The 26,642-nt window shown below is 50.6% G+C and overlaps 1 protein-coding gene across 2 annotated transcripts in view; it reads left to right on the top strand.

Annotated features, from left to right (window-relative positions):
• The window catches only part of GSG1L (GSG1 like), a 213,332-nt gene that overhangs the window by 112,942 nt on the left and 73,748 nt on the right, over positions 1–26,642 (top strand). Inside the window, exon 3 of one of the 2 annotated variants that reach the window (XM_068524523.1) lies at positions 20,327–20,479. The exons of the other annotated variant lie outside the window; for it this stretch is intronic. Within the exon in view, the coding sequence (XP_068380624.1) occupies positions 20,327–20,479 (153 nt within the window). The remainder of the gene's footprint in view (positions 1–20,326; positions 20,480–26,642) is intronic. 2 annotated transcript variants of the gene reach the window in all.

The following is a 26,642-nucleotide window of genomic DNA, read 5'->3' as shown; positions in this document are numbered from 1 at the left end:
TCAGAGAATCAGCAGTGCCAGCTTATCCAGAGCTGGGTCATGGGGGGGTGTTGGGTTGTTTTACCTTTTCCATCTTTCTATGGTCCAGGCCACAGGCAGGTGGTGGTGAACAAGGTGTGGGTCCTGACTTCTAGAGCCCAAATGCCTTCATGCCTTGATGAGGGAGCCAGATAATTGCATTGTGGTGTGATAAGCACCATGGTAACAAGAATAACAGCTAGGTGTATGGTGCACTGAAATCTGTGCTCCAGACACGGTGCTTAACCCTTCCTGTGGGTTACGTATGAGGCGGGTGCTGTTATCATCATCTCGTTTTTCAGGTGAGGAAGCCGAGGTTTAGTAAGGTGACATGATGGGTCCAAAGCCCCCAGAGCTAGTGAGTGGTGGCACCAGGACTTGACCCACACTGTCTGACTCCAGCCTGTTTTAACAGAGGGCTGTTGCAGGGGCACAGAGAAATGAACTATCTTGGGGTGGGACAGGAGGAGGAAGTTCCTGAAGGTCTTCATTGGATGAGACACTTGAGCTGAGTATTGAAGGACGTGTAGGAGTTGGCCAGGCAGATCAGAGCGGGGACGGGGAGGTCTTCCAGGCAGATGGAAGAGCGCTTGCAAAGGCTGGAGGTGTCTGGGGGACTTGGAAGATGTGTCAGTGATCTCTTGCCAAAGTAATGACATGTGAGTTATGTGTCATATGTGTCAGTTACCTCTTGCCGCGGGCATGACCTTGTGGCAATAATAGAGGTGCAAGCAACAGGGCACACCTATGCTTGTGACTCATCCACTCGAACCCCATTGGCCAAAGCAAGTCACGCGGTGGAGCCCAAAGTCCCAGCAGGGGGGTAGTGCAGAGGACACAGACCCAAGGAGGGGGAGGGGTGAAGAATCGGGGCCACGTCTGCCATCTGTCGCACAGGGAGTTTGGGGGATTGGAGAGCTGGGGTGTAGCTGCAGATGAGGCAGCAGAGGTCGTCTGTCTTGTCCTGGGGACAAGTTTGTGGAGAATGACTGGAGGGGCCAACAGGAAGTGGGGAGGCGGCTGCCGCAGCCACAGGAAAGGACACAGGCTCGGACCACGGCGATAGCGGTGGGGATGGAAGAGATTGATTATGCTACTTTTGTCCTATAAAAACCCAGGCAGTCAGGCTGAGGTACTCGGTCTGCTACACAGATGTCACAGATGGCCCGGGGCTATAATTGGCCTTGGCCTCTGCAGAAAGGTTAATTGCTCAGATCACACAGTCTGAAGCTTCTCTACCGGCAGAACAGCTCCCCAGTTAGGGACTCAGAGCTACTGAGCTTTCGGTCTTCTCTGGTCACTTGGCCAGGGCTGTGGAGGGCAGTGGAGGGGCAGAGAGGCCACAGGCCCTGCTGGGGGCTGCGGGGAGCTCACAGCCTGAAGGGACACTGGCCAATAAGCAAACATTCCGGGGGCTGTGACAGGCATTCTTACAGGGCCAGTGAAGGCTGAAGGCTGTTTTGCTTGCAAGAGACAGACGACTCATTGCAACAGGCTTGAGCCAAAGGAAGAATTTGCCGGCCTAGGTAACCCAGCAGTCGGGTAGATCTTCAAAATGCACAGCTGGGTCCACTAGGGAGCAGCTTCTGTCTCTCAGCTTGGTGTTCCTATCAGCTTCATTCTCAAGTGGGTTATGTAGTGGCAGAGATGCCCCGGACAGCTCCAGCTTTCCATCTTCCCCGGTTTAGCAACCCACCATGGAAGAGGAACACCTTCTTCCCGGATGTTTCAGCAAAGCTCTGGGCTGACTCTGATTGGCTCAGCTTTGAGTCATGTGCCCATCCCTGAACCAATCACCGTGGCCTGAGTCCCAGCCCCACTGGAACTGGGAGGGGGGGGGGGGGTCTGTCCCACCCATTCCAGGGACTGGAGTGGGGAGCGGTGGTCCCTGGAGGGAAAAGCAGATTCTATTCCCAAAAGGGATGCTGGGCTGGCCAAGGGCACAGGAGCGGGAGAGGTGGTGGAAACGGGGTGGGGTTGGGGGAGGGGGATGGGCGTGGGGGTCAGTACCTACCACGAGTCCCACAAGTCATGTCACAGAGGAAGGGCCCTTAGGCACTGTTGAGTCCAACTGCCCATTTCACAGATGAGGAGACTGAGCCAAGGATATGATCATTTCAAATGGGAAGGCTGCTAGGAAGATGAACAAGATGTTAGAGTGGGGAGGGTTTGGGGAGAGGAAGGTTGGATTGGTGGAGAGACTGGGACCTTTCTGGATCCTGTCTGAAGAGATGACATCTGAGCTGAGACCTGAATGGAGAAAAGGAGTCAGCCACGTGAGGATAAGGGGAAAGAACATTCCAGAAAGAACAGCTAGGTGCAGAGGGCCCCAGGCTGAAGCAGACTTGGTCTACACACCAACATCTCAACCTGTGGTCTCCCACACTCCCCGTAAGCAGGGGTGAGGGCTACAGAGGTCACATGCCAGCTTTTCTATGCATTTCCTCAAAAGTGATGCATGTTTCTGCTCAGAGCACAGTGGCCAGGACAAGTCACACAGCCCTTCCTATCTGCAAGGGGTCTGGAACACCGGGGATCACATGGCTATTGAGTAAGAAGTGTTCCTGCAAGGGAAACCCACTTTCCCTTAACATCTCTGGCCAGAAACTCTTACCTGAAAAACCTTTGCTCAATATGCTGGTTAGAAGTGCTATTTCATGGATGTTTTCATTTAAATTTTACTACTAATGAGGTTGAATCTATTTTTCCATAGAATTTTAACTACATTCATTTCTTCTTTTGTGAATTATCTGAAAACCTAACCTTTTGGGCCTCTTTAAAATCTGCCCCCGCCCGCCTTTTTTTTTAAAGCCTGAAATATGAGGCATTTGGAAGCTGTGATCTCAAAGGCCCCGTCCAGCTTGCATATTCTCTTGGGTTCTCTGATCTTTAAAAATACCAAAGGAAATGCCATTTATATTGGCAAAAGCTTTGTGGGTGCCTCCCAGATGAGAGAATAAAGCCCTGAAGTTGGTAAGTTTAGGTATTTTTAGAATCTCTGCTAGAGTGATAAAACTAGGATCCTTTTGACCAAGGTGGTGACGGCAGGGGGGGTGGGGCGTGGAGGGAGGGTGCAAGAGAAAAGATGCTGTCTGGCTCCAGGGTAATAAAATAGAGATTCCAAGTGCAAGGGAGACTCAGGCGGAATCATGCATTACTCCGCCAACCCCCGCCATGATGAATGTCCTACTCAGATAGAAGAAGCCCTTCCTTTGTGCTAGAATAGCCCTTCTCACACCCTTGCAGATAAGTCCTAAAAGATTTCTGCCCACAAGCATTTTTTTTTCCCTTATTCCTTGCATGCCTTAAAGGTGTTGACATGAACTTGACTAGCATTTTCCCCTTTGTGTGGTCTAGTCTAGCATTGCAGGAGTTAAAGACATGTCTGTTAAGAATCAGAAGTCCTGGATTGGAGTCCAGTGTGCTGCTGTGTGACCTTGTTCAATTCTTCTTCCCTCTCTGGGGTGAATTTTTACCGTCTGAGTAATGAAGTGGAGAGGACTCAGTTATGATTGGGTTTTGAGTTCTGTGAAGGATGCACACTAGTGTTCTAGGACCCCGCCACCGCTCCTCTGTGTTTGACTCACGTGGTGTTTGGAAATGTTAGAATTTGTTGCTGGTGTTTCAGAATGGGGAGATTTCACATTAAAAAATCAGGATTCCTGGCTTTTGAAAAGTTGGAAGATCTGGCAACCCTGGTTACACCCTCCCACCAGTTGGCTGAGTTGAGCCAGCCTCTCCTTTTACCTGGGGTAGGGCCCTCCAGGTGGCTGCAGTTGCCACCCTGTTGCCCTCTTGTCTTCCTGACATGGAAGCCGGGTGTCAGTTCCATTTATTATTGTGCTTGTGCCTTTACTTAAGGAAGAAAGTAAGACATTTCTTGCACCCATGTTTTCTGCCAAAGGTAGGGAAAAGCATGTGCGAAGGCCCTGAGGTAGGAATGAATTTTGTGCATTTGGCTCAAGGAGGAAGGGAGATCAGGCCCGACAAGGGGGGCAAGGGCCAGATTATTTAGGGTCCTGGAAGGAACTTGGATTTTATTTTGAGTGTGATGGGAAAACATTGGAGCATTGGAGGGCTTAAAAGAATGAGATTCCATTTACATTCTAGAAGGATCCCTGTGGCTGCTGAATGGTGATAAGTACTAGAGAAAAAAATAAAATGGGGAAGGGGCCAGGGAATATTGGGGAGGGGTGTTGACAGTTTTAAACAGTGGGATCAGGGAAGACCTCACTAAGAAATAACATTTGGGCAAAACTTAGGGGAGGGGAGGGAGATCCAGGGGAAGGGAAAGACAAGTGCAAAGGCCCTGAGGCGGGTGTGTGCCTGATGTATTTAAGGACCAGCAACGAGGCCAGTAGGACTAGAAGGAAGTGAGCAAGGGGGAGGAGGGTAGGAAATGGGGTCAGGAGGTGTGGGGGAGTTAAAGGCTACTGTACTGCTGCCCCCGACAGGCGACAGGCAACAGGCAAGTGAATGCTGAGCCCACTGGAGGATCTCAGACTGGCTTCGTGGAGGACCTCGGAGGGTCTGTGTCTTGGCTGGGCCTTCCTGGGGCCAGGACTTCCAAATGGGAGCTTGGGGAGGAGGGTGGAGCTGCAGTCTGTCCACTGAGCCCCGGACTCCTGGCCTGCTCTGCAGGGGTTGGTGCCCTGGAGGCCCATTCCAGCTTTGAGGCTGTTCTCTGTCCACAGCCCCCAGGATGAAGTCTCAGCAGCTGAAGTCCCCTCCCCCCCGCACTACGAATAGGCTCCATCTGTGACCCTCAGCCGGCCGTGATGGAGTTGGGGGAACAAGGGTTGATGGTGTCAGGTGGGAGTTTGGCGGCCACCTCAGGTGCTTGTCCTAGTGGGACATGCATCAGATTAGCTCGCCCTGGAGTCCTCAGGGGTGAGCCCTGTGGCTGCCTTGGTCACACTATCCACCATTGCCTTCTGGATACCCAGAGTGGTCTCCCCACAGGTCAGCGTCGACTCCTCCCTGCCCTCTCTGCGTGGCACCAGCATGAACTTTTGGACACTAGATCCCCATTGCCCTCGAGATAAAGTGGCCTCCTCTGCCCAGCCCCAGCCCTTTACCTCTCGGCCTCTGTGGTCCAGCCACACCTGAGGTTCCCTGTGGTCCTAGCTCCTGCTCCTCCAGGCCTTTGCCCTTCCCGGTCCCCTCTTGTCCTTCAAGTCCCATTGGAGGCAGCGTCTCCTCCAGAAACTCTTGGGACTTCCCAGCCTGGCCACAGCCCCTGCTTACAGGCTCATGCGTGGACCAGCCGTGCTTAGCTGGTCTTTCTCCTCATCTCTCTGGTGTGTCCTGAGAGTGGCCTTTCATCCTGACATTCCAGCTCCATCACAGCGCCGGCACATTTAGGAAATAGAAGATTGCACTTGCTGGGCGCTCACTGTGTACCAGGCTCTATTTCCACGTAGGTCATTGAATCCCTGCTACAACCCTTGAAATGGGCATTGTAGGCATTCCATTTTACAGATAAGGAAACTGAGGCCCAGCAGGATGTAAATAACTTGCCCCAAATCACACAGCTGGTACGTGGAGGAGGTGGGATTTGAATCCACTCTGTCAGGGCTCCCAAGAGCCCCGCTCTTTCCCCCTGGACTCCTGGACTGCTCTGCCGGGGTTGTCCCTCCCCCCCTGAAACTGAATGAATGACTCGGGCACCCACCCAGTCCAGATGACCAAACCTCCAAACTGGCTGCCTCCCCTTCTCTCTCCCTCTGCACTGAAGCTTGAGCAAACCTCCCCCGGGCCGGCCGGTTCTCATCATCAAAACCCAGGGGGTCTGCACCGCCAGCCTCACCGCCCACTCCTTCCCTAGCCCCTCAAGTCAGATTCCCCTTGGCATCGTCCCCTCTGAAGACTCTGCCTCTCTCCCCGCAGATGTCACTAGAGGGGCTCAAATCTCCAAAGCCCATGGCCTTTTTCTCATCTCCTGGTCCTCGTTTTTTCCTGACCTTTGGGTGGCATTCACAGCAGCAGCTGCCTCATCCTTGAAGCAGTTTCTTCCCTTGGCTTCTTTGCAGCTGAGAGAGTCTGGCCGTCTCTTCCTTTTCCTCTTGGCTTGTGTCCTTTCTTAATTATTTATTTAACAACTTTTTACTTAGTGTCTCCCGGGCCAGTGCCAGATACTGTTCTAGGAGGCAGCGCTGAACGGTCTGACAAAATCCCTGCCCGCGTGGAACTTTCACTGTGAATGGAGAACAGACCACACATGTTAGCCAAGAGAAGACACCATTTCAAATAATGAAAAATGAAACAGGGTGAAGGATAGAAAGTGACTGTGTGTGTTGGGTGTGTGGCTCATTTAGGTGGAGTGGTCTGTGGCGTCTGATCTGGGAAGCAGTCAACCAAGCAGCGCTGGGGGATGAGCATTCTAGACAGAGGGCACAGCAAGTGCAAAGGCCCTGAGGTGGCTGGAGCACGGGTGGGTGAGGAGGCATCAAAGGGTAGGCAGAGGCTTGACAATCTGGGGGCGGGGCTTGAAAGCTGGGCAGGAAGTTGGGGTTTATTCCAAGTGCAGTGGGAAATCTCCAGAAGGTTGCAACGAAGAAGAGACTTCATGGTATTTGTGCTTTTGAAAGACGCCTCTTTCTCAAAATATGGCCCATGCATCAGAATGACCTGGGGTGCTTTTCACAATGCAGAGCCCAGCCTCTTCCTCGTCTCTGCAGCATCAGCTTCCCTAGGGCCAGCCTGGGAATTGCATTTTAGCAAGCACTTACATATCTGAGAACAACTGCTTCAGGCAGAAATGTTTAACCTGGAAATTCCCAAGGGGTCAGTGGTCAGAATTCAGGGGATCCCAGAACTTGGGTGGCAAAATATTACATCTTTACTCTCACTAGCTTCTAACTGGCAGTTAAGCATTTCTTTCCATGATATGTGGAGTCCTAGCCCCACCTGGGACTTTGTCGCCAGTTGGAATCACAGATTTCATAACACATTACAGGGTTTGCAGAGGTCTTGAAAATATCTCTTTCTTCCTTGCTCCTTCAAAGTTACCGAAGTTATTAGACTTGCACTAGATCTTGTTATTTTGTGCATTAATAAAAAAGCACGTAGTTTAATATTATACATTTGATTTTTAAAAATGTCTTGATAACCCCATTTCAATATAATTGGTTTCCTTTGCAACCCTGTATGTTTGTTTTATTTTAAAACATTTTTCAGAGAAAACTGTTAGGCTTCATCAGATGCCATAGGGGTCCATGGCCCAGAAGAGGGGCAGAGCCCCTGCAGAGAGCTGGAAGGGGGCTCAGACAGAGCTGGGCACCACTCATGACTCCTCCCCTTGCCAATGCTGTGGGGCCTTGGGCAAATCACTCTCCTTCTCTCTGCCTCAGTGTCCTCATTTGTAAGATGGAGCCTGTATCAGCTGTTTTGAATGCTTGTTGGAAGGGACCAGGCAGGCCACCCAGAGGTTATCAGGAAGTGCCCTTTTTTCCACTGGCTCACCAGACCTTGAGGCCAGCTGGGCTTGGTAGGCAGGGGGATCTGGGCTGGCTGGCCTTTGAATCCCAGTTCTGTCACTTATTAGCTATGTTCCTGGGCTCGGTAGTTAAGCTCTCTGTGCCCAGTTTCCTCTCATCTATAACTCAGAGAAAATAATAGCACCCAAGTCATAGGGTTGTTGTGGGTTGAAATGAGCTTCTCTCTTTGCCAAGGCCCCAGCATGGTGCTTTGCCCTCCTTAGGTGATGTATAACGTGGTTGTCATTATTGGGTGTATCTCAGCCCTCAGGTTAAATTTGGGGTTCCCAGAGGGCTGGATCCAAGTCTGTTCCCCTCTGCATTCCCCATAGTGCCCTCTGCAGAGTCTGGGTTTGGGAAATTTGTTCAGTGCGGAGACTATGGTTTTTCAGGTGAGTTTAAGGGAAGAGGGACACTCTAGAGGTCAGGATTGGGGAGGGCAAGTCAGAATGCCCTTGATTGAGCAAGGGGGCCACAGGGAGGCCAAAGGCAGAGGGCTAGACTGTGCTTCTTCTTGACATCCTGGGCAAATGTTGAATCCAGATCACCCGGTTGACAGTACCTCCCCACTACCCACTCGGCCTGGCTCTGTCAGGCTTGAGACAGATGAATTTTTTCTTCTTCTTTCCAAGTCTCAATGTTCTCATCTGTTAAATGGGGATAGCTGGCATATATTGAGGCCTATCATGAGCTGAGCCTGGATTATGCCTCTTTACATGTCTCATTTAATTCTTAACAACCACCCTCTGAGGCGGAGGAGGAAACAGGCTCAGAGAGGTGAAGTAACTTGCCCAAGGCCACACAGCAAGTGATGAGATTAGCAGAGATGAGATTTGCCTGTAGGTGGTCTGGCTCCCCAGGCCATGCCCTTAACCATTGGGCACACTACCATCTCACAGCAGATAACCGTTTCCTTCTTTCCCCGCCTCTGCAGTGACCAGCCCCATTCTTTGTTCACTGTGAACACTTTGTTCACACTTTGAAGCTGTGTTCTTCAGGGTACTACTCCTCCCACCTGGCAGCAGGTGGCAGCTGGAGTAGGAACCAGCTGGTGTCTGGGAGGCCCTTCTGATGCAGTACCTTTCCCAGCATCCCCTGCCGACCTCCTCCCCCGGCCCTGCCCATCTCTGTCCCCTGGCTGCACACCGCCTGGCATTCCCCACCCCCCAACGGCTTTCTCCCAGCTCTCATTGTAAAAGAACCTGCCTGCACTTGGGGGTGATTCCCTGGGCTGTAGCCCTCAGCCTCCAGGGCAGGAAATTATAGGGAAGGGTGAGGACTCTGGCAAACTAGAGAGAAACTGCCTGCAGGGAGCGGCCACCACCGGGCTCCAGCCATCGTCTTCTTGTAGGCAGGTGGCCCTGGTCAACCAGATTTCCAAAAGAATCTAGATTTTCATGTGATTTTCCCATTTTTCAAATTCATTTTTCTAATTCAGAATTTTAAAAATACCACATATAACAAGAGAGAGAGACAGAAAGACAGAATGACAGAGACAGAGAGACAGAGACAGAAAGACAGAGAGACAAAGAAAGAGAAGGAACCAAACCAAACCAAAACACCAACCCAGGAAACACAGCAAAAAAATCTCAAAACCTTGTCTTCAGGCCAGTTTGCAACTTCTGACCTACCCCGTCCTACTTCCTTTGCCTACATAGAAACCCCATTTTAGAGATGGGGAAAGGGGAGGGCCAGAGTGATGAGAGGACTTGCTCAAGTGATGGGAGGTCCAGGTGGGGTGTAGTGGCCAGTACTCAACCTCGCACTTCTAAGTTCTTCCCACCACGCTCCGCCTCCCAGCCTCCTCCCCAGGCCCCGGCTTGTGTGAGCCAGAGATTATTTTCAAGGCCAGCTTCTGGGTCCTAAAGAGAGGGAAAAATCATTGTAGCCTGATGCTGAAGGCCAAGGTCACCATGACACATCTCAAACGCTCAGTGACTGTCCCAGGGTTCCAACAGAGGCATTTATAAGGGCATGTCTGCCAGAGTCATTTCTAAATCGACAGGAACTGGAACCTTGTGGAACTCTGGGGGCAACAAGACATTGTCAAAATCCATTCCAGTGATAAACTCGTTTATCAATTGTGAGCTCAGAGGAGAACGGCTCATTTCTCCGGGCCCAGCCTGTCAGCTTGATACACAACATTTACTGAGGACCTACAATGTGCCAGGAACTGGACTGTTGGGGGGTGGGGGCGGGTTTGCAGCCACAATCTCATTTAACTTGCCCAGAAAATGTGTGAGATTGGTGGTGTTGACTCCATTTTATAGCCAAAGAGACTGAGGCTCAGAGAAGTTAGGTAAGGGTCCAAGGTCAAATCCAGACCTGCTTGACCCCAAGTCCAGGCTCTCTCCATCTCAGCGAGGCATCTACCTGGAAGTGATGGAGAAGCTCTCTTGTTTGCCGAGGTCTGTCTGGGGGCCGCAGTGGGGGCTAGGGTAGTCAGGAGAGGCTTCCTGGAAGAGGTGATCTTGAACAAAGAAAGAAGATGTATTAGTTTCTTATTGCTATAGTAACAAGTTAGCACAAACTTTAATGGCTTAAAATAACATCGATTTATTCTTCTTCATTTTTATTTATTTATTTTTTGATGTGGACCATTTTTAAAGTCATTATTGAATTTGCCACAATATTGCTTCTGCTTTATGTTTTGTTTTTTTGGCCGTGAGGCATGTGGGATCTTAGCTCCTCGACCAGGGATTGAACCCGCACTCCCTGCATTGGAAGGCGAAGTCTTAACCACTCGACCACCAGAGAAGTCCCTGGATTTGTTATCGTAAAGTTCTGGGGATCAGAATTCTGAAATGAGCCTTATGGGGCTAAAATCAAAGTGTCGTCATCCCTTTCTGGAGGCTCCAGGGGGGAACCTGTTTCCTTGCGTTTTCCAGTTTCTAGAGGCTGCCTGCATTCCTTGGCTCGTGGCCCCATATCACTCCAACCTCTGCTTCTATTGTCACATCTCCTTTTCTTGACTCAGTCCCTCTTGCTTCCCTCTTATAAGGACTCTTGTGATTACATTGGGCCCATCCAATTAATCCAGGATAATGTCCCCATCTCAAGATCATAATCACGTCTGCAAAGTCCCTTCTGCCGTATAAGGTAACATACTCATAGGTTCTGGAGATTAGGGCGTGGATATCTTTGCCGTTATTCAGCTGACCCCAGAGGAGAACAACACTCCAAGGGCCCGGGCCATGCTGGAGGCACAGGGGGGCATGGAATGTTCAGCAAGCAGCCAGTGCTGAGGTGGGCAGGGCTACTTAGGACCTGCTTGTCAAGGATGCGGGTCCCATATTAAAACATATGAACTTCATCCTCTAGAGCAGTGCTCCTCACACTTGAACGTGTGTTCGGGTCAGCTGGGGATCTGGTTAAAATGTAGACCTTGAGTCAGTAGGTCTGCTTTGAGTAGAGAGGCTCTAAAAAAGGACAGTTCTGGAAAAGATGGTGACTGACACAGAAAACAGCCCCAGACAGGCCCTGTGTTTCCAGAGCAACGCGCTGATGGGCGTTTGAATGGCATTCCGTTCCCAGGCGCTCTGTTACCCAACGTTTTTTGCACATCCACGAGAGCAGCCGCCTAGGGTCTCCACCATGACCTCCAGTCAAAGCCTAAAAGGCTCTATCTGACTCATGAAAGGAAGATCCCCAGTGTCGTGACCTCGGGCCACTCACCGGCCCTCTCAGGCCTTCATGAACAGGATGTAGGGCTGGGGTGAGACAACATGACTCTTGAAATAGCGTTCAGACCCATGCTCTTGGCTCCGTTAAATCAACCTGGGCATATTTTTAGAGCTGAATGCCTTTCCTTTGAATCTGACTCTTTGAAAATTGGTACCCTCACGTGTGGGGTAGCATGGTGTTTGCTAGAACCCCCCATCCCTGAGGAAGTTGGATAACTGAGACTTTGTATTTCACTCCCGCATGTAAATATCAGGGAGGACCATACAGGGTCTCAAAATGTTGCATCGCTGCGGAGTGTCAGGGATAGAAATGACCTTAGACAGCATTGTATGGGGGGCTGTAAACCCAAATGCTCACGAGTGCTAGGAAGGAACCATGAAGGGGTGAAGGGCGCTGGCTGGGGTCTGGGCTGCCCTGTTTGAGGGGCGCCGCCCCAGCTCAGCCTCACAGTCATCATTGTATGGGGATGCGGGTTTTATATTGCTGCATCCACCCATTTTGCAAACAAATCCAGAAATCTGGATTTTTATGCGAAGTCTCCTATTTTTAAATGTTGATAATGAATTCAGATATTTTTAAAATCCTGTGTGGGCCAAACAAGACAATTTTGCAGACTGGCTTCGGCCTGTTGGCAGCTTGTTTGAGAATCCACTTGTTTTACCGGGAGGGAAACTGAGGCCCCTGGAGACACGGGGCCCTTCCAGAGGTCCCCCGGCATCAGGGCTGGAACTCGGGGCTACAGACGTGCGATGCGGCCACCATGTTCAAGGCAGCCCCTTTCCCCTAAAATCTCAATCCCAGTGCCTGTGATAGAGTCACCCCAATCATGCAACATCGAGCAGCCTGGGAGGTGGCAAATCCACCCCTACCCCAATCTGCCCCCAACGTGCTTTGTGACAGGGGCACATCCTAACTCCTGTCTGGACTAACTTCTCATCTGCAGATGGAGGGCTGGGGTCTCGGTGACCCCCAAAGTCCCTCTCCACGGTTCTTCGAGGCCTCTGGCTTTCTCTTCCCATCCCCTGTGCATCTCTGCCTCTGAGCTTCCAGTATTGACATTTCGCAAGCAGCAGCTATCATGGAGCTGTTTCCAGTCTCAGGGGTCCCGGCCCATGCCATTTACATGATTTAACATGCTGGGTTTCAGGGGGCGTGTCACCGAGCCCACAGCCAGCGGCCACTGCACCACGACGTATTGATTTGACATATTAAACTGATGGATTTGGGGAGGAAAAATGTTTTCTCTTAAAATGCCATTGCATCTTGGGATTTCATATGATTTTACCACAATCCCCCTGTGCACCGCCCCCCCCCCCCCCCCCCCCCGCCATAAGAGTTTTATTTGTCCGGTGGCTGAGATGCAATTGTTCCAGGCTGCCTACTCCTTGGCTACGTCCCATGGGAATAACAACGATGACAACAATAATAGTGACAGTAACTAACACTTATGTTAACACTTGCTATGTGCCAGGCACTGCCCTTAGCACTTATCAATTAACTTGCTTTGTCCTCACAACAGTCCATAAGTGGGTACTAGATCGATCCCCAATTTATAAGCGAGAAAACAGGTACAGTGTGTGATACCACTTGCTCAGTCTCCCAGCTAGTAACTGGCAGAGCTAGTGTCAATCTAGGTGGCCTGGCCCACGTCTGGCTCTTCACCCCTATGCCTCACTGCCTCTTGTAATTATTGTAATTGCTAATAATTATACTAATTAGGAAGTGATAGTAATACTTAGCTCTCTTGAATACTTTCCAAGTGTCAGGCTTGTGTGACTTAAAGATGTCATCTCATTTAATGCTCACAAGTCTATCATGCCCATTTTTCAATTGAGGAAACAGAGGGCAAAAGGTTAAGGCCCCCAGCCAAGGTCACACATCCAAGACGGTTCCCGCCTGTGACTTTCCCCTCAGCCAACGAGCTGGCCCTGGAAAGTGTCTTAGCAAGGGAGGGATTCCCGGGCAAAAGGGAAATGGTTCTTGCAAACCCATCAATTGCATCAGTGGAGGGTCAGAGCTGGCGTCATGAAGATGTTTTTTAAAAAGGCAAAAAGTGCAGCTAACGGGATTAGCTGTCACCCCACAGGCCACGCACCTGATGAGAAATCATTTCATTTCTTCTGCCCCGGGAGGTCACCAGTTCTCAGCTGCAAATTGAGCCATTAGCAGCAAGTTTCAGAGACTTGAAACAATCATCTCTGTGATTATTGAGCCTTTCCGGGTGTCACCAAGGCTCCCCGCTGGTCCTGCCCAGAGGCTGCCAGTCCACTGTCCTTCCCAGCTTCCTTTATTCACACGTGCATGCGTTCCATAACACTAATAGTGGGCATTGATTTTAGACCAGACACTACGCGATGATTCCCGATTGTTTCATTATTCCCATTATACCTTCTCTCTGTTGGCCAGACACCAACACCTACGGTCTAGCATTTGTTGACTCAATCCCCTCCCCCGCACAAGCCGACTCTCTTTTTCCTACATACATTTGAAAGGGGACTTCAGATCAGTGATGCTCAAATTTGAATGTGCATCAGCATCACCTGGAGGGCCCACTAAGACACAGATGGGGGACTTCCCTGGTGGTGCAGTGGTTAAGAAACCGCCTGCCAATGCAGGGGACACGGGTTCGATCCCTGGTCCGGGAAGATCCCACATACCGCGGAGCATCTAAGCCCGTGCGCCACAACTACTGAGCCTGCGCTCTAGAGCCCACGAGCCACAACTACTGGGCCCACGTGCCACAACTACTGAAGCCTGCGTGCCTAGAGCCCGTGCTCTGCAACAAGAGAAGCCACCACAATGAGAAGCCTGCGCGCTGCAACTAGAGAAAGCCCACGCACAGCAACAAAGACCCAAAGCAGCCAAAAATAAATAAATAAATAAATATATTAAAAAAAAAAAAAAAAAAAGACACAGATGGGTTCTACTCTCAGACTTCCTGGATTCACTGAGGCCCAAGAATTTGCATCACAAGTTCCCAAGTGCTGCTGCTGCTGCTATTCGGGGCCTACTCTGGGACCACTGGCTAAGATCACTCCTCTAATTGGATCCCTTGCCATAAAAAATGATGTGCCAGGGAGGCTCTCTGCGGGAAACAGAATCTCCCAAATGGTTCAAATGAAGGCACTTGAATGAAAGAACTCCTAACAGAGGCATGGAAAGGGTTAAGAGAATCTGAGGCCCCCAAGGGCTGATGACAGAGGGGAGCCGTTACCAGCCTTGGACAGGAAGGAGAAAAGGGCAAGAACGGTGTTCTGGGGTCTGTAAGAATAGCAGGCGTGACAACGGAGCTGTAGTCATGGGCAAGAGGATGAAGCTGATGCCAGAGAAGTGGACAGAGAGAGAGAGGGAGCAGGGCAGAAGCATGCTGACCTCTCTCCTCCCATGTGCCGATTTCCAGCTGGTGCCCCCCCTTGCTGACTCAGAGGGCCAGGGAGCCTGGGGATGCCCTTCTAAGGAGTCAGTCCCCTGGGGCCCAGAGTAGGGCAGAGAGGGGTGGAGAGCTGTGGCCTGGGAGGGGAGGGAGAGGATGGGGGTGATGGAGAGTCCCCAGCACAGAAGGCAACTGTCAAAATATTCTGCAAGTCTGCTTAGGAACTGCTGAAGATCTGAGCCCTCTCGTTGTTTTAAACAATTAACAAGTGTTAGGAAAGTGTTAAGGACACATTATCGCCAAGCGAGACTCTTTTGATCGGGCTGATAAGAATTTTAAAAATAATGGAAAAGCAAATAGCGTTTTCACTCTTTGATGCAGACAATTTAATGTTGTGGTTCTTCACACTTAACACCATCTCTCCCCTGGTGGTGGTGTTATTGAGTCCAAGCTTGTACTGCTCATGCCTGGCAGGACAATAGATAGAGTTGCTGGGGCAAGGAATAGCGACTTTATTCCGAAAGCCAGCAGACTGAGAAGATGGTGGACTCGTGTCCCAAAGGACCATCTTCCCCAAGTTAGAATTCAAGCTACTTTTATACTGAAAGGGGAGGGGGTGTGGTTTGTTGTTGCAAACTTCTTGGTAGGGGAATGCTTTGTTCTTGCAACTGTCCAGCTAGGTCAGGTCAGATGTTCCTGTAAACCTCCAACAAGACAAATGTTCTTCTCTGTTCTGCAACTTTTTATCTCTACATGAATGGATAAGTGTTACACCTATAAAGGTCAGAACCTTGAGAATGGGCCATCCTGTGTATTTCAGGCTATAGGCGATATTCTTAACTTGTAGCAAAAGCAATAGAGTATAAAGGTTAAAGGAAAAGAAACCAATCCAGTATGGAGTCAGATTTGTTCTTCCCTATTACAGTGGGAAACACACATATAATTTGTACTTATTCATCAGCTCACATCAGGCATTGGTTGAGGGCTGCTGCAGAGGTGCAGGGCAGGCTGGTGTCAGTCTCCCAGCAGGTGGGGAGTAGGCTCTGGTGACCAGGGCAACCCCTGGGGCAGAGAGGTGCTGGCAGGTGGCAGGTGCATTGAAGTGCTGTCGGCAGGGATGGGTGGGACACCCACAGTGTCACTACACCTTCACAGCCCCTCCCCACCCCTCCCCTTGAGTATTAATGTTCCTGTGGATTCTACTTCTTACCCTTTTCTCTTTTGCTCTAAATGCTTTTTTGGGGCATCCATCTCTTTAAGAATCACGGCAAACATTTAGTGAGTGCCCATGTCTTGCCACTGTCCCCACATCCCTGTCTGAGCTCCAGCTGCCTCCTGCACATCCCCACTGGAGGTCCTGCAGCTGCTGCAGACTCTGCACATGTAGGAGTGGCCTCACCACCTTCCTGCCTTAGCACCATTCTCACTGAGGAACGATGACTGTCTGCTCAGATGCCTGCGCTGGAGACATGGCCCCACTCTGGACTCCTCCCTCTCCTTTGCCATCGCATTCATGGGTCAGCAGGCCACTGAGCCCACCCCTCTGGAGTCATCAACCTCCCCACTTGTCCTCACCCCCCCATCATTGCCACGGCCCAGGCCACCACCATCTCTTCATGGAGCGCGGCCCAAACCTCCAGCGGGTCTTCCAGCCAGCCCCCTGCCAGAGCAAGCCTCCCTGCATGTCTTTCCCTTGCTAAGCCCTTTAGGACTGCACCTGCCTCTGCAGCATGGGTCAAACCCATCTTTTCCAGCCTGGTTCCCAGTGTTACCAACCGGGGTTCTTGGCCTCCTTAATCAATAGAAATTGATAAGAGGCCAGACAAGAAATTCAGGCAAGGCTTTACCGGGATCCCTGCTACAGCAAGAGGGAGCGTAAACAAGCAACAGTTAGTTTCCCTTGCTCGCTGGCTCCCGGAGTGGGGGTGGGGTGGGGGTGGGGCCAGCTGGTTCCTTATATGGGGTGAGGGTAGGGGCGGGTCCAGGGGTCGGGCCAGAGGCGTGGCTTAGGTGGTCTGCCCACCCCCTTGGTGGTGCTGTGTGCAGGGGCATGCGCAGTACTGTGCTTTGGCTCCTGGCTCTTCAGAAGTAGCAGTTGGGGTTTTTGTCTTTTCGTATCTTGTTGTCCATAATCATAATTTGCCCCAACTGCCAATGCGCACAATTATTTTTAGTCCTTTATAGTTTCTTTGTGTTTTGTTGCTCGAAGAGACTTTGTCCAGGTACGAGCATTGCAGCAAAGGGTCCCAGGTCCCAGCCTGAGTCACCAGCATCCTCAAGACCCATCTGCTCTTCCCTGCGACCTCCTTCCCCACCACACCTGGTGGCCAGCTGGGCTCAGGATCACTGGGAACCCCCTCCCCCACCATAATCCCACTCCGTGGCCATCATCTTGCAAGAATTCTGATGCAGAAATTCTTTGGGATGCTGGAGTGCATGTAGATGAGAGCCATCGCCAGGGAACCCGACTCCCCCGATAAGACTTCAAAGTGGCCATTCTATCCTGATAGGTTACAACCTCCCTACCCATGATGGTTTCTGGAGTCAGAGAGGCCTGAGTTTGAACCCAGATTGACTATATCACTCACTGTCCAGCTGTGCAGACCAGTGGTTTAATCCCTCCGAACCTCAGTTTGCCCATCTGTGATATGGGTGCTGCATTGCTGCCTTGCAAAGCTGTCAGGAAGATTGAGGGAGCTCATGCATGTGAATGCTGGTGTTTGAGGCCAGAGTCCCTAGAAACAGACTCTGGGCTGAGGATCCGTGTGCAAGTCATTTATAAAGGAAATGCCCCGGAGGAGAATGGTAAGGGAATTGGGGGGAGCAGAATGGGGAAGGGAGGAAGGCAAGTGAGGGGGTGATGTCAGGCCAGGGCCCAGAGAGGGCAGCTTCAGTTTTGGCCCCGAGGGAGCTTTGCAGTGTGGGTCACCACCCAGGGTGGTCTCCACCAGAGCCATGGGGCAGGACTACCCCAGTCGGCCACTGGTTGACGACAGAACAGAGAGGAAAATATAAGCTTCCAGGCACTTTCTGAATGAATATGGGCAAGATGTAGTCCAGTTTCCCAAAGACAATCCTGCAAAGACAGAAACACTAAAAAGAGGTGCGAGGACATTGGGTAGAACATTAACATTGTCCAGTATGACCTGGCAGGTGATAAACGCCTAATATCCCTTGGCCCTTACTGTGACATTGTTGCTGCTATTAGCATAACCTCAGCAACAATTCCGCTTCTTACTATAGTTATTAATTTCCTTGGCTGGGGTGGGCTGTAACTTGCAGACAGATGCTGTGAGCCTAGTTGTTGCAAATTCACCCTGGTGAGGCTCCGCCCACCCGCAGGGCAACAGCAGCTGGAGGTGAAGGCTGCTGGGAGGGAGAGCAGGCCTCCCCGAGGGCAGCCGCCCCCCTGCATGGCCCAGCTCACCCTGCACCTCCTGCCTTCCTCCTCGCTGCCCGGTGGGCCTGGGGCCAGCAAAGGGCCTCAGAGGCTGCAAGTGTACGGTGCCAGGGGATGTTTTAACAACATGCAGGCTGCCAAGAGCACATTATTCTCTCACAGAAATCCAAGGGATTGCCCAGGAGAAGCGATATTTCTGTAGCAAAAAAAAAAAAAAAAAAGAAAAGAAAAGAAAAAAGTTCTTCAAAGCTCTGAAAGCCCCGTTGCATTAGGAATGATAGTGGGTGTTTGAGAATCTGGATCCTTCATCAGGGAATAGATAGGGGCTCAGACATTGCTGTTTGTTTGCTTCCTTTACTGAATGGTGTATATCGGGTGTCCCTAGGGCACTAAGGTGGAAGGAACAACTTGTGCAAAGGCAGAGAGGTAGGGAAGGACAGCTTCCGAGAAAAGAAAAACTGAAGATCCAGACTGTTGGTTGTAAGAGACAGAAGTTCTACCCCAAACCAGCTTAGGCAAAGACAAGGACCTCTTGGTTCATGTGATTGAAAGAACAGATGACTGGCAGCTTTAGGCATGGCTGGATCTGGGGGCTCAATGTCACAGGACACGGTCTTCCTCCATCTCTTGGTGCCGCCTTCCTTGGCCTTGGCTCTGCCCTCAGGAAGGCCCTTGCTACTTGATGCAGTCACTTCCATCCTTCCATCTTCCCAGCCTCAAACCCAGTGGAAAAAAGGAATTTTCTTTCCCAGTGGTTTCAGCAAAAGTCCTGTGCCTGACTCATTGAACTGATTTGGGTCATGTGTCCATCTCCGGCTGGCCAGGCCTGGTCCATCCATGGTCCCTTCTCAAAACCTATGGTTAGTGTGGCTTGGAAGGTAAGTCACATGATGTGCTCCATCTCCTACTCGCCACCCTTTTTCTCAGAAATCGTGTCTGCTCCCACAGTGTCATTTCTCCCTCTTGACTGTCTCTAGCCTTGACCTCGCTCAAGGACCCCTCGAGGGCTCCATTTCCAGTCCCCACCGTGTTCCTCCCATCCAGCAATGGTAATGATGCATGTGAACTGAGCTCTTCTGTATGCTAAGCACAAGCTCATTACGTTGCCGTGTGAATCCTCGCAGCACCACAATACTATGAGATAGGAGTTATTATTATCCCCATTTTATAGGTTAAGAAACTGAGGCATAGAGAGGTTCATTCCTGAACCAATGACTAGAGTCAGAAGAACACGGAGTTCTGATTGGCCAGATACGAGTCATGGAGCCAGGGTGTGAATCTGATGCAACTAAACTGCACAGACTGAGAGAGGAAAGGGGTTCTTCAAATAAAAAGCATGTAGGAAGAAGGAAGAATAATGTAGGATGGGAGAAGTAGAAGATGCCCCCTAAATTAGGTGACAAATGATGGTAACCCAATTTGGGCCAATTTGGGGGAAGAGGGAGCTGTGCTATCTTAGGGAATAAAAAGAAGGTTTGGGTAGCCAAAACACTGGCAGGATGGGGTGCAGCTGGCCTTCAGGAACAGCTGGAACCAGTCGCTCATACTGGCAGAGTGCCTGGGCTCCCATCTGGGACTCTCTTCCTGTCTACTTCAGTGGGTTCCAAGCACAGATTCCTGGAGAAGGGCCTTGACTGGCCAATTCTAGGTCACGTGATCACATTGGATCAATTAGCTGTGCCCAGTGGGGTGGGACCACAGCAGAGCATGGCAGCTCCCAAGAGAACCACAAGGTTGAAGCTGTGGGAATAGCAGTGGTGGTTTCTAGAAAAAAGTGGAGTAGGGAACAGGGTAAATAAAAATGTAGGTGTACCTTGAGGGCAAGCATGATGTGTGTAAGAGTTGGGATGCTTATAGCTGCAGGTAACAGAGAACATCATACTGGCCAGCTTAGCCACAGGGAAGCCGTCGGGGCTGGTGGTTGCGTGGCCCAATGAGGTCATCTTTCCTGCTCTGCTCAGCAACCAGTGTCAGCATCATTCTAAGGCAGGTGCTCTCTGGGCCATGAGATGGCTCCCAGTGGCAGTCATGTAACAGATGAGAAGAGAAAGAGAGCCTCCCATCCAGCCACAGGATGGAAGTTCTTCCCTCCAATCTGAATGGACCTGCTTATTGGTCACATGCCTCCCTGGACCAATAACTGTCATCCTGAGAGTGCCACGCTCCGACTGACTTAGGCTGGGGTTCCTGAGCCAGTCCTGGTGAGGAGGATGGCTGGCCAGGATCGCCTTACCTAATCAGGACCCACGCTAGAACCGAGGTCTTCTCTAAAACGACTTGATCCCCCAACCCAAGGGCGTGGGGTGGAACGAACCCAGGGAGAGTCCGCCCTGTGCGTGCCCATCTCACGACCTCCCTGCCTCCTCCGTGCAGGGGTCCTGTGGCTGTCGGTCGTCTCCGAGGTGCTCTACATCCTCCTGCTGGTGGTTGGTTTCAGCCTCATGTGTCTCGAGCTCTTCCACTCCAGCAATGTCATCGACGGGCTCAAGCTCAATGCCTTTGCGGCCGTCTTCACGGTGCTCTCAGGTAAGGCAGAGGGCCTCGGGCAGTGGGGCAAGAACACACCGGAACCAACCCTGCGCCCAGAGCAGAGGGGAATGCGGGAGCTGGAGCCACCCTCGGGCTAAGTCCTGATTGGTCCACCTAGGTGACCGTGGGCCAATTACTTCTCTTCTCTGAACCTCAGTGTTACAATTTGTAAAGTAGGATTTGTCTGCTCCCCTATTCTCTGATTCAGCATGTGTTTACTGTGTGTCTCATGTGCCAGGTCATGTGTTTAATAAGTATGGGGTTATAGTAATGAACGGAAACAGACAATTCCAGTGCTTCATGGAGCTTAACACACGTGGGAGAGAGAGATGGGTTTGCTGGAGATGTAGTCAGGCGATGAACGCCACATGGCGGGTGATGGATTGGATTTGTGGCACGAGGGAAAGGGAGGTGGTCATGAAAATGGGCGGACGGTGGTGTCTTTCACAGGGATATGAAAGGGCAGCCTGCTGGGGGTGATGGGCACATCACTCATCTGCTTTATCTTATTTGCCCTTGAGACCTCCATGGGGAGATGGCCAGCAGGAAGCTGGATGAACAAACACATTTGGAATCTCAGTGGTGAGGGTGGGGTGAACAGAGATTGTGGACAAAGGCCAAGGATTTTGAGGGTTTTAGGAAAAATTGGATGATCGGTGGCGGCAGCATGACTCAGGGAGGTGGAGACGGAAGGCTCCAAGCAAAGGTCATTGGATTAGGTGGCCAGGTGCCCCGAATAGCCTCAGCAGACCCGGGTCATGAGGGGTTAAGCCAGGAGTTTGCCGGAAGGGAGTCAGAGGAGCCTGTAAACCATAACTTCAGGAAGCCTGACAGAGCAGTGGCTTGGCTGTGTACGACATCTGTTCCTAAAAAGCCAAATGTAAACTGAATTTCTATAAATCTAATCTTATTCTTCATGCACTGGAAGAACTCTCTATTTAATGAAACCAAAACGATGAGCCTTTTGGTAAAGGGAAATAATTGCCCCCTAATTGAGGTATGTGTATATAACAGAAGGATCTCCCAAAGAATAGAGAGCGGAATTCAAGAAATTATAGCATGCTGCATAGATCAAAACATGCGCATTGTCATTCCCAGGATGTGGGAAATCTAACCAGAACAGTAAAGGGAAGAAAAGAAAAACAGTGCGATCCTCACAGCACAGTGTCGATTTTTTTTTCATATTGTATTCATTTACTCAACCGACACTCACTGAAGGCCTCCTGGGCTCCAGGGTCGGTACTAGGTTTGGGGGAGTCAAAGAAAAAAATGACTCAGTCCTGGCCTCCTGAAGTTTGCCATCTTGTAGCGACACAGACTCGTCAAACCCTTGTAACGTGGCAAGTTGACCTTCATGAACTGGGTGTGGTGAGCCCTGCAAGGGGGCACCTACATTTGCCCAGGGGGTGCCGATGGGTGGGGTGGGGCCTGAGGAAGCAATCATTAGAGCTGAGACTTGGAAAAAAACTTTAAGAGTTTGCCTTGATGGACAACTCGGGGAGGGCATTTTGGGTGGAGGGAACAGCATAGGAAAAAGCTTAGTGAGGTGGCATATTCTGGAAACTTCACGTAGTTCAAAACAATGGGAACGTGAAAAGTCAGGCGACTAGGAGTGTTGAGAGATGAGGCTGGAGAGCTGGGTAGGGATCTTGGTACTTTGCAATGGTCTGTAGATTTTATCATGCAGGCAATAGGGAGCCATCGAAGAATCCAGAGCAAAGGGTGATACGGTCAGGTTTGCATTTGGGGATGAGGGTTCAGGGTGCAGCACGGGAGGAATGGAACCAGAATGGAGGTGAGGAGGCCGGCCAGGAGGTGAGAAAGGGTGAGGCCCCAACCCCATGCAGTGGCTGTGGGGATAGGAGATGCAGGCACGGTGCCTGCAGACTGATTAGGAGAGGTGGGCGGGAATGAGTGGGTATGGAAAAACCGAGACTCTAGGTCAAAGGTTCCTAGTGTGGAGTCCACAGAATTCAGGGAGTCCGTGAACCTGGATGGGGGAGAAGTTACATCTTTATTTCTCTAACTTGTAACTGACATTTAGAATATCTTTCAAATATGAACGGAGGTAATGCATCACAGTCGTGGGCGGCACCTGTGACGTAGTCACCAGTAGGAACCACGTTTTTCATATGCACATATCTTGAAATGCACTCCTTCAAAAGGGCAGTACTTCTGAGAGCTTCCGCTGAATCTTATCTAACATGCTAATGAAGAGGCACGTACATTACTATACAACACATTTGTTTGAATATTTTGCTAATTGTATTTCAGTATAACTGGTTTCTTCTATAATCCTTTTATTTTATTTTATGGAGCTGAAAACATTATTCTGGGGAGGGACTCCTAGGTCCAGATGGCCAGACCCCTGATCTGGGCTGGCATTTGGCCAGGATGGGATGGTACCACCAAAATGGGGAAGGTGGGGAAAGAGCAGGTGGGGTAGATGATGGGTCCCTGTCGAACAAGCTGGGTGTGAGGTGCTGCGGGGTGTCCAGGCTCCTTTCCTTGTCAGTGGTTTCATCTCTCCTTTTCTTTCTCTCTACCAAGCATCAAAGAATCCCCTCCATTATCCCAAGCATCCAGCCCTCCCCTCAACCTGCTTACTCCTGTCACAAAACAAAAGCTGGCGGCCAGCCCAAGGCAGCTGTCTCTGGTTCTTCAAGCCTCTCTCATGGGGAAGCGGGTAGGGCGCTCTTCCCCCTACCTCAAAGGGCTTATCAAAGTTTTCACCCCTCAAAAAACCCCAGCTTCCTTCTAGCGGGGAGTCCCACTGCTAAAGAAAATAAGATCATCTCCGTAATTTCAGGCAGATAAACAATGCACAGCTCAGGGAGGTTAACTGACTTGCCCAAGGTCACACAGCTGGTCAGTTGTGGAGCTGGGATTAAACCCGGCTCCTGCTGGCTTCAAAGCCCTCTGCTGTTTTCTCAGGATCGTACTGCAGGAGTGACCGGGCGGGCAGGGAGGGAGAAGATTTTTAAGTCCTCAGAAAACAGTAACTGAGAAGGATGTAGCAGCCAGATGATGTGATAAGCAAGTGGTGGAGAGAAAGGATTCTGTATTCATGCCTGGGAGAAACATGAGACCAGGAGAGAGCCAAGCCCCTGACTTGCCTGGCCTGGAGGAACCAGGAAGCTGGCCTTTCAGGAGCCACTTGAGAACAAGGCAGCTGGGGGTGGGGAAGCAGCTGGGGGGGTGTGTTTGGGGAGGGTGAGAAGCTTGGAGGAGGTGGGTGGGCTTCTGGTTTGTTGCTGTGGGAGGGGAAGGAGTGGGCGAGCAGGGTGGGGGAGAGCCCATCGACTGAGTCCATGTGGGGAGAGGGTTGGGCTCTGCTGCTGCCAGGGCTGTGATGCTGCCGGACCAGCTCACACCGAGGGGTCCTCAGCCCAAGGTCAACGCCTTCTAGGGTAGAGGAGAAAGCAGAGGCAGGGCAGCCCCTACGGGAGCCAATTATTATAATTAATTATTATAATGAGCCAGTGGGTTAGGATTAATCGTAATTGCCAACACGGACTGAGATGCCATGCTGCACCAGCACTGGGCTGAGCCTGCTGCACGTGCTAATATCTTTATTCCTCAGTGTGCTTGTGGGAGGGACATTACGTCCATTCCACAGATGGGAAAACTGACTTGCCGGCAGTCACATAGCTAGCCAGTGGTTGAACCCAGAGCCTGCCACATGGAGTGCTTTGAGCAGGGCTTGGCCCCCAGGGCTTCAGGTTGTCACTGTTGTTATTATTATTCCTAGTTGTCCCTGAATAAACTGAAGGGCAGATCAGGGCCCCAGGGACCAGCCCTGTCACAGTGAGGCTGGGGTGAGGGATTTGGACTCTATAGCCGAGGGAGAAGGGGTGGTGGGGCAGGGCCAGCAGGGCTATGTTCCCAATTCTGGCAGGAGGGTGGTTGTACACGTTGTTGGTCCGCTGGTCCAGAGCCTAGAGCTCCCGGTGCTTCTAGGGACCCACAAAGTGCTTTAATTTTGACTGCTTTTAAAATCAGAAGAAAAACATAGAATAATAATGAAGGCATAAGAATGAACCTAGACTGGACTGGTGTTTTTTATACCACTGCCATCATAAAATGTAATTTTTAATATTTCTTTTATGGAGGAACGGGCCCATGAAGTCAAAAGTGCCTGGGGCCCTTGAAAGTCATAATGTGGTCCTGCACTGGGCCACGGCTTTTCTCCATCCCTCAGGCCTGAGCAAGACTAATTCCAGACGGGGGTGTGGCTCCAGCTGCCAGGGTCCCCCCGCCCACCCTGTCCTGTGACTTTAGCAGAGGTGCTGGAGAAGATGGGGCTCCCTGTGCCACTGTCTCTTCCCCCAGCGGCCAGGGTCGTGCATCTTGGAGGGGATGTGAAAGCAGGCTGGAAGATGTCTGTTCTTCCCCAGTTTCTCCGAAAAATGAGGCTGATCTACTTAGGAAGAAAAGAAGGTCATTTGGAGAACTCCTAGATGGTCAGGCTAACACAGGTGGGCTTTTAGTAAAAACTGCACTGGAATGAAGAGGTGAACATCTGTTTCCAGGAAGAAATCAGACCTCATGGAGAAGTCAGCAAGAGTCTATTTTGTTAGGTATCGAGAAAAGGAAATTTTGCGATAAAACGAAAAATGACCAAGGATGAGGTAGCTCTTTGAATCCGGGAAACTAGAACCTTATCTTTTATGTAATCTTGGCATATTTGGCTTCATCATAAAGCGTATATTTCACTGCACAGTACACCACTCTTAATCTTGTATTTAATTTCTTAACCTTGTATACATAATGTGTGATTTGACAATTTTTATTTTAATTTTCTTTTTTAAAAATACAGAATATCTTAAACTTGAAAGGCAATTGAATGGAGTATGATGGGACTGGAGATGTTTTGATGCTTTTGTGACCAAAAAATACAGGGCTAGTGGAAACTTAGGTTAGGAGTTCAAGTTAGAATCTTGTATGTTTTTCTTTGAAGGAATTCTAATCTTATGCATTCAGAATGACTTCTAAGAATTTTGATTGAGAAGCATTAAAGTCTTAACCATTACATACACTTTAAAAAAATTTCAGGGGCTATTTTCAAAGTGAGGTAGGAGTTGAAGGGCAGGCCTGCGAGGTGGACACCTACCCGTGGGTTTTGGATAGACCTTTGGGGATCCGGAGGCCTGGGGCCTGAGGGACAAAGCAGGCAAACCCCACTGCGCTGCAGACACCCGTGGGACCACCAGAATCCTCAGGAACCAAGCTGTGAGGCATGCAAAGTGCTACCTGCTCCTCTGGACCCACCTCCAGCCCCATGAGCCATGAAGCCTGTGAGTTCCAGGAATGCAATTTTATAGAGCCATTGGCCCTACGACCTGGTTTGAGGCTGCCTTCTGTGAGCGAATGTAAGCTGGTTAACCCATCGGGTTTGCCTTTCACTGGCTGCCAGGAAACTTAGATCTGTTTGTTTTATGTTCAGTCATAGCAGCTCCCCCCAAGCGAGGTTGCCTGTGGTCTTGAATTCCTCCCCAGTCCACCCTTCACTTCATTCCTTGGCTCTTTCTTAGAGCTTACTCTTGGTGTGATGATCTGTAACTTCCTACTGTAAACTGCCATTGTATTTTAGGGTGAGTTTCCTGAGACACTAATTCCACTAGCTACCCTGCCACCTTGGGCCTGTGCTAAAAAGAATCTCCTGCCCATAGCTGCCTCTGTTCAGTTCTTCTGCCCTGGCCAGACCGGGTCTCTTGCTCATAACTGAGAGAGCAAGTACTTTTGTGTATTTTTGTGTCTAAAAGTGCAGAGGGTCTAAATCAGAGAAATGAGTTTTTCAATATCATTAAAAGATTCTTGGGCTTCCCTGGTGGCGCAGTGGTTGAGAATCTGCCTGCCAATGCAGAGGACACGGGTTCGTGCCCTGGTCTGGGAAGATCCCACATGCCACGCAGCAGCTGGGCCCTTGAGCCACAATTACTGAGCCTGCGCGTCTGGAGCCTGAGCTCCGCAACAAGAGAGGCCGCGATAGTGAGAGGCCCGCGCACCGCGATGAAGAGTGGCCCCCACTTGCCGCAACTGGAGAAAGCCCTCGCACAGAAACGAAGACCCAACACAACCAAAAAAAAAAAAAAAAGATTCTTTTGCTTGCAAGTGACAAGAACCCAATCAAATTAGCTAAAGGAAGAAGTTGGTGGGG

The sequence above is a fragment of the Eschrichtius robustus genome, chromosome 16 (assembly GCF_028021215.1).
Source record: "Eschrichtius robustus isolate mEscRob2 chromosome 16, mEscRob2.pri, whole genome shotgun sequence".
Classification (NCBI taxonomy): Eukaryota; Metazoa; Chordata; class Mammalia; order Artiodactyla; family Eschrichtiidae; genus Eschrichtius; species Eschrichtius robustus.
The sequence above is the reverse complement of the archived record's forward strand: the minus strand, read 5'-3'. Positions and strand labels throughout refer to the sequence as shown.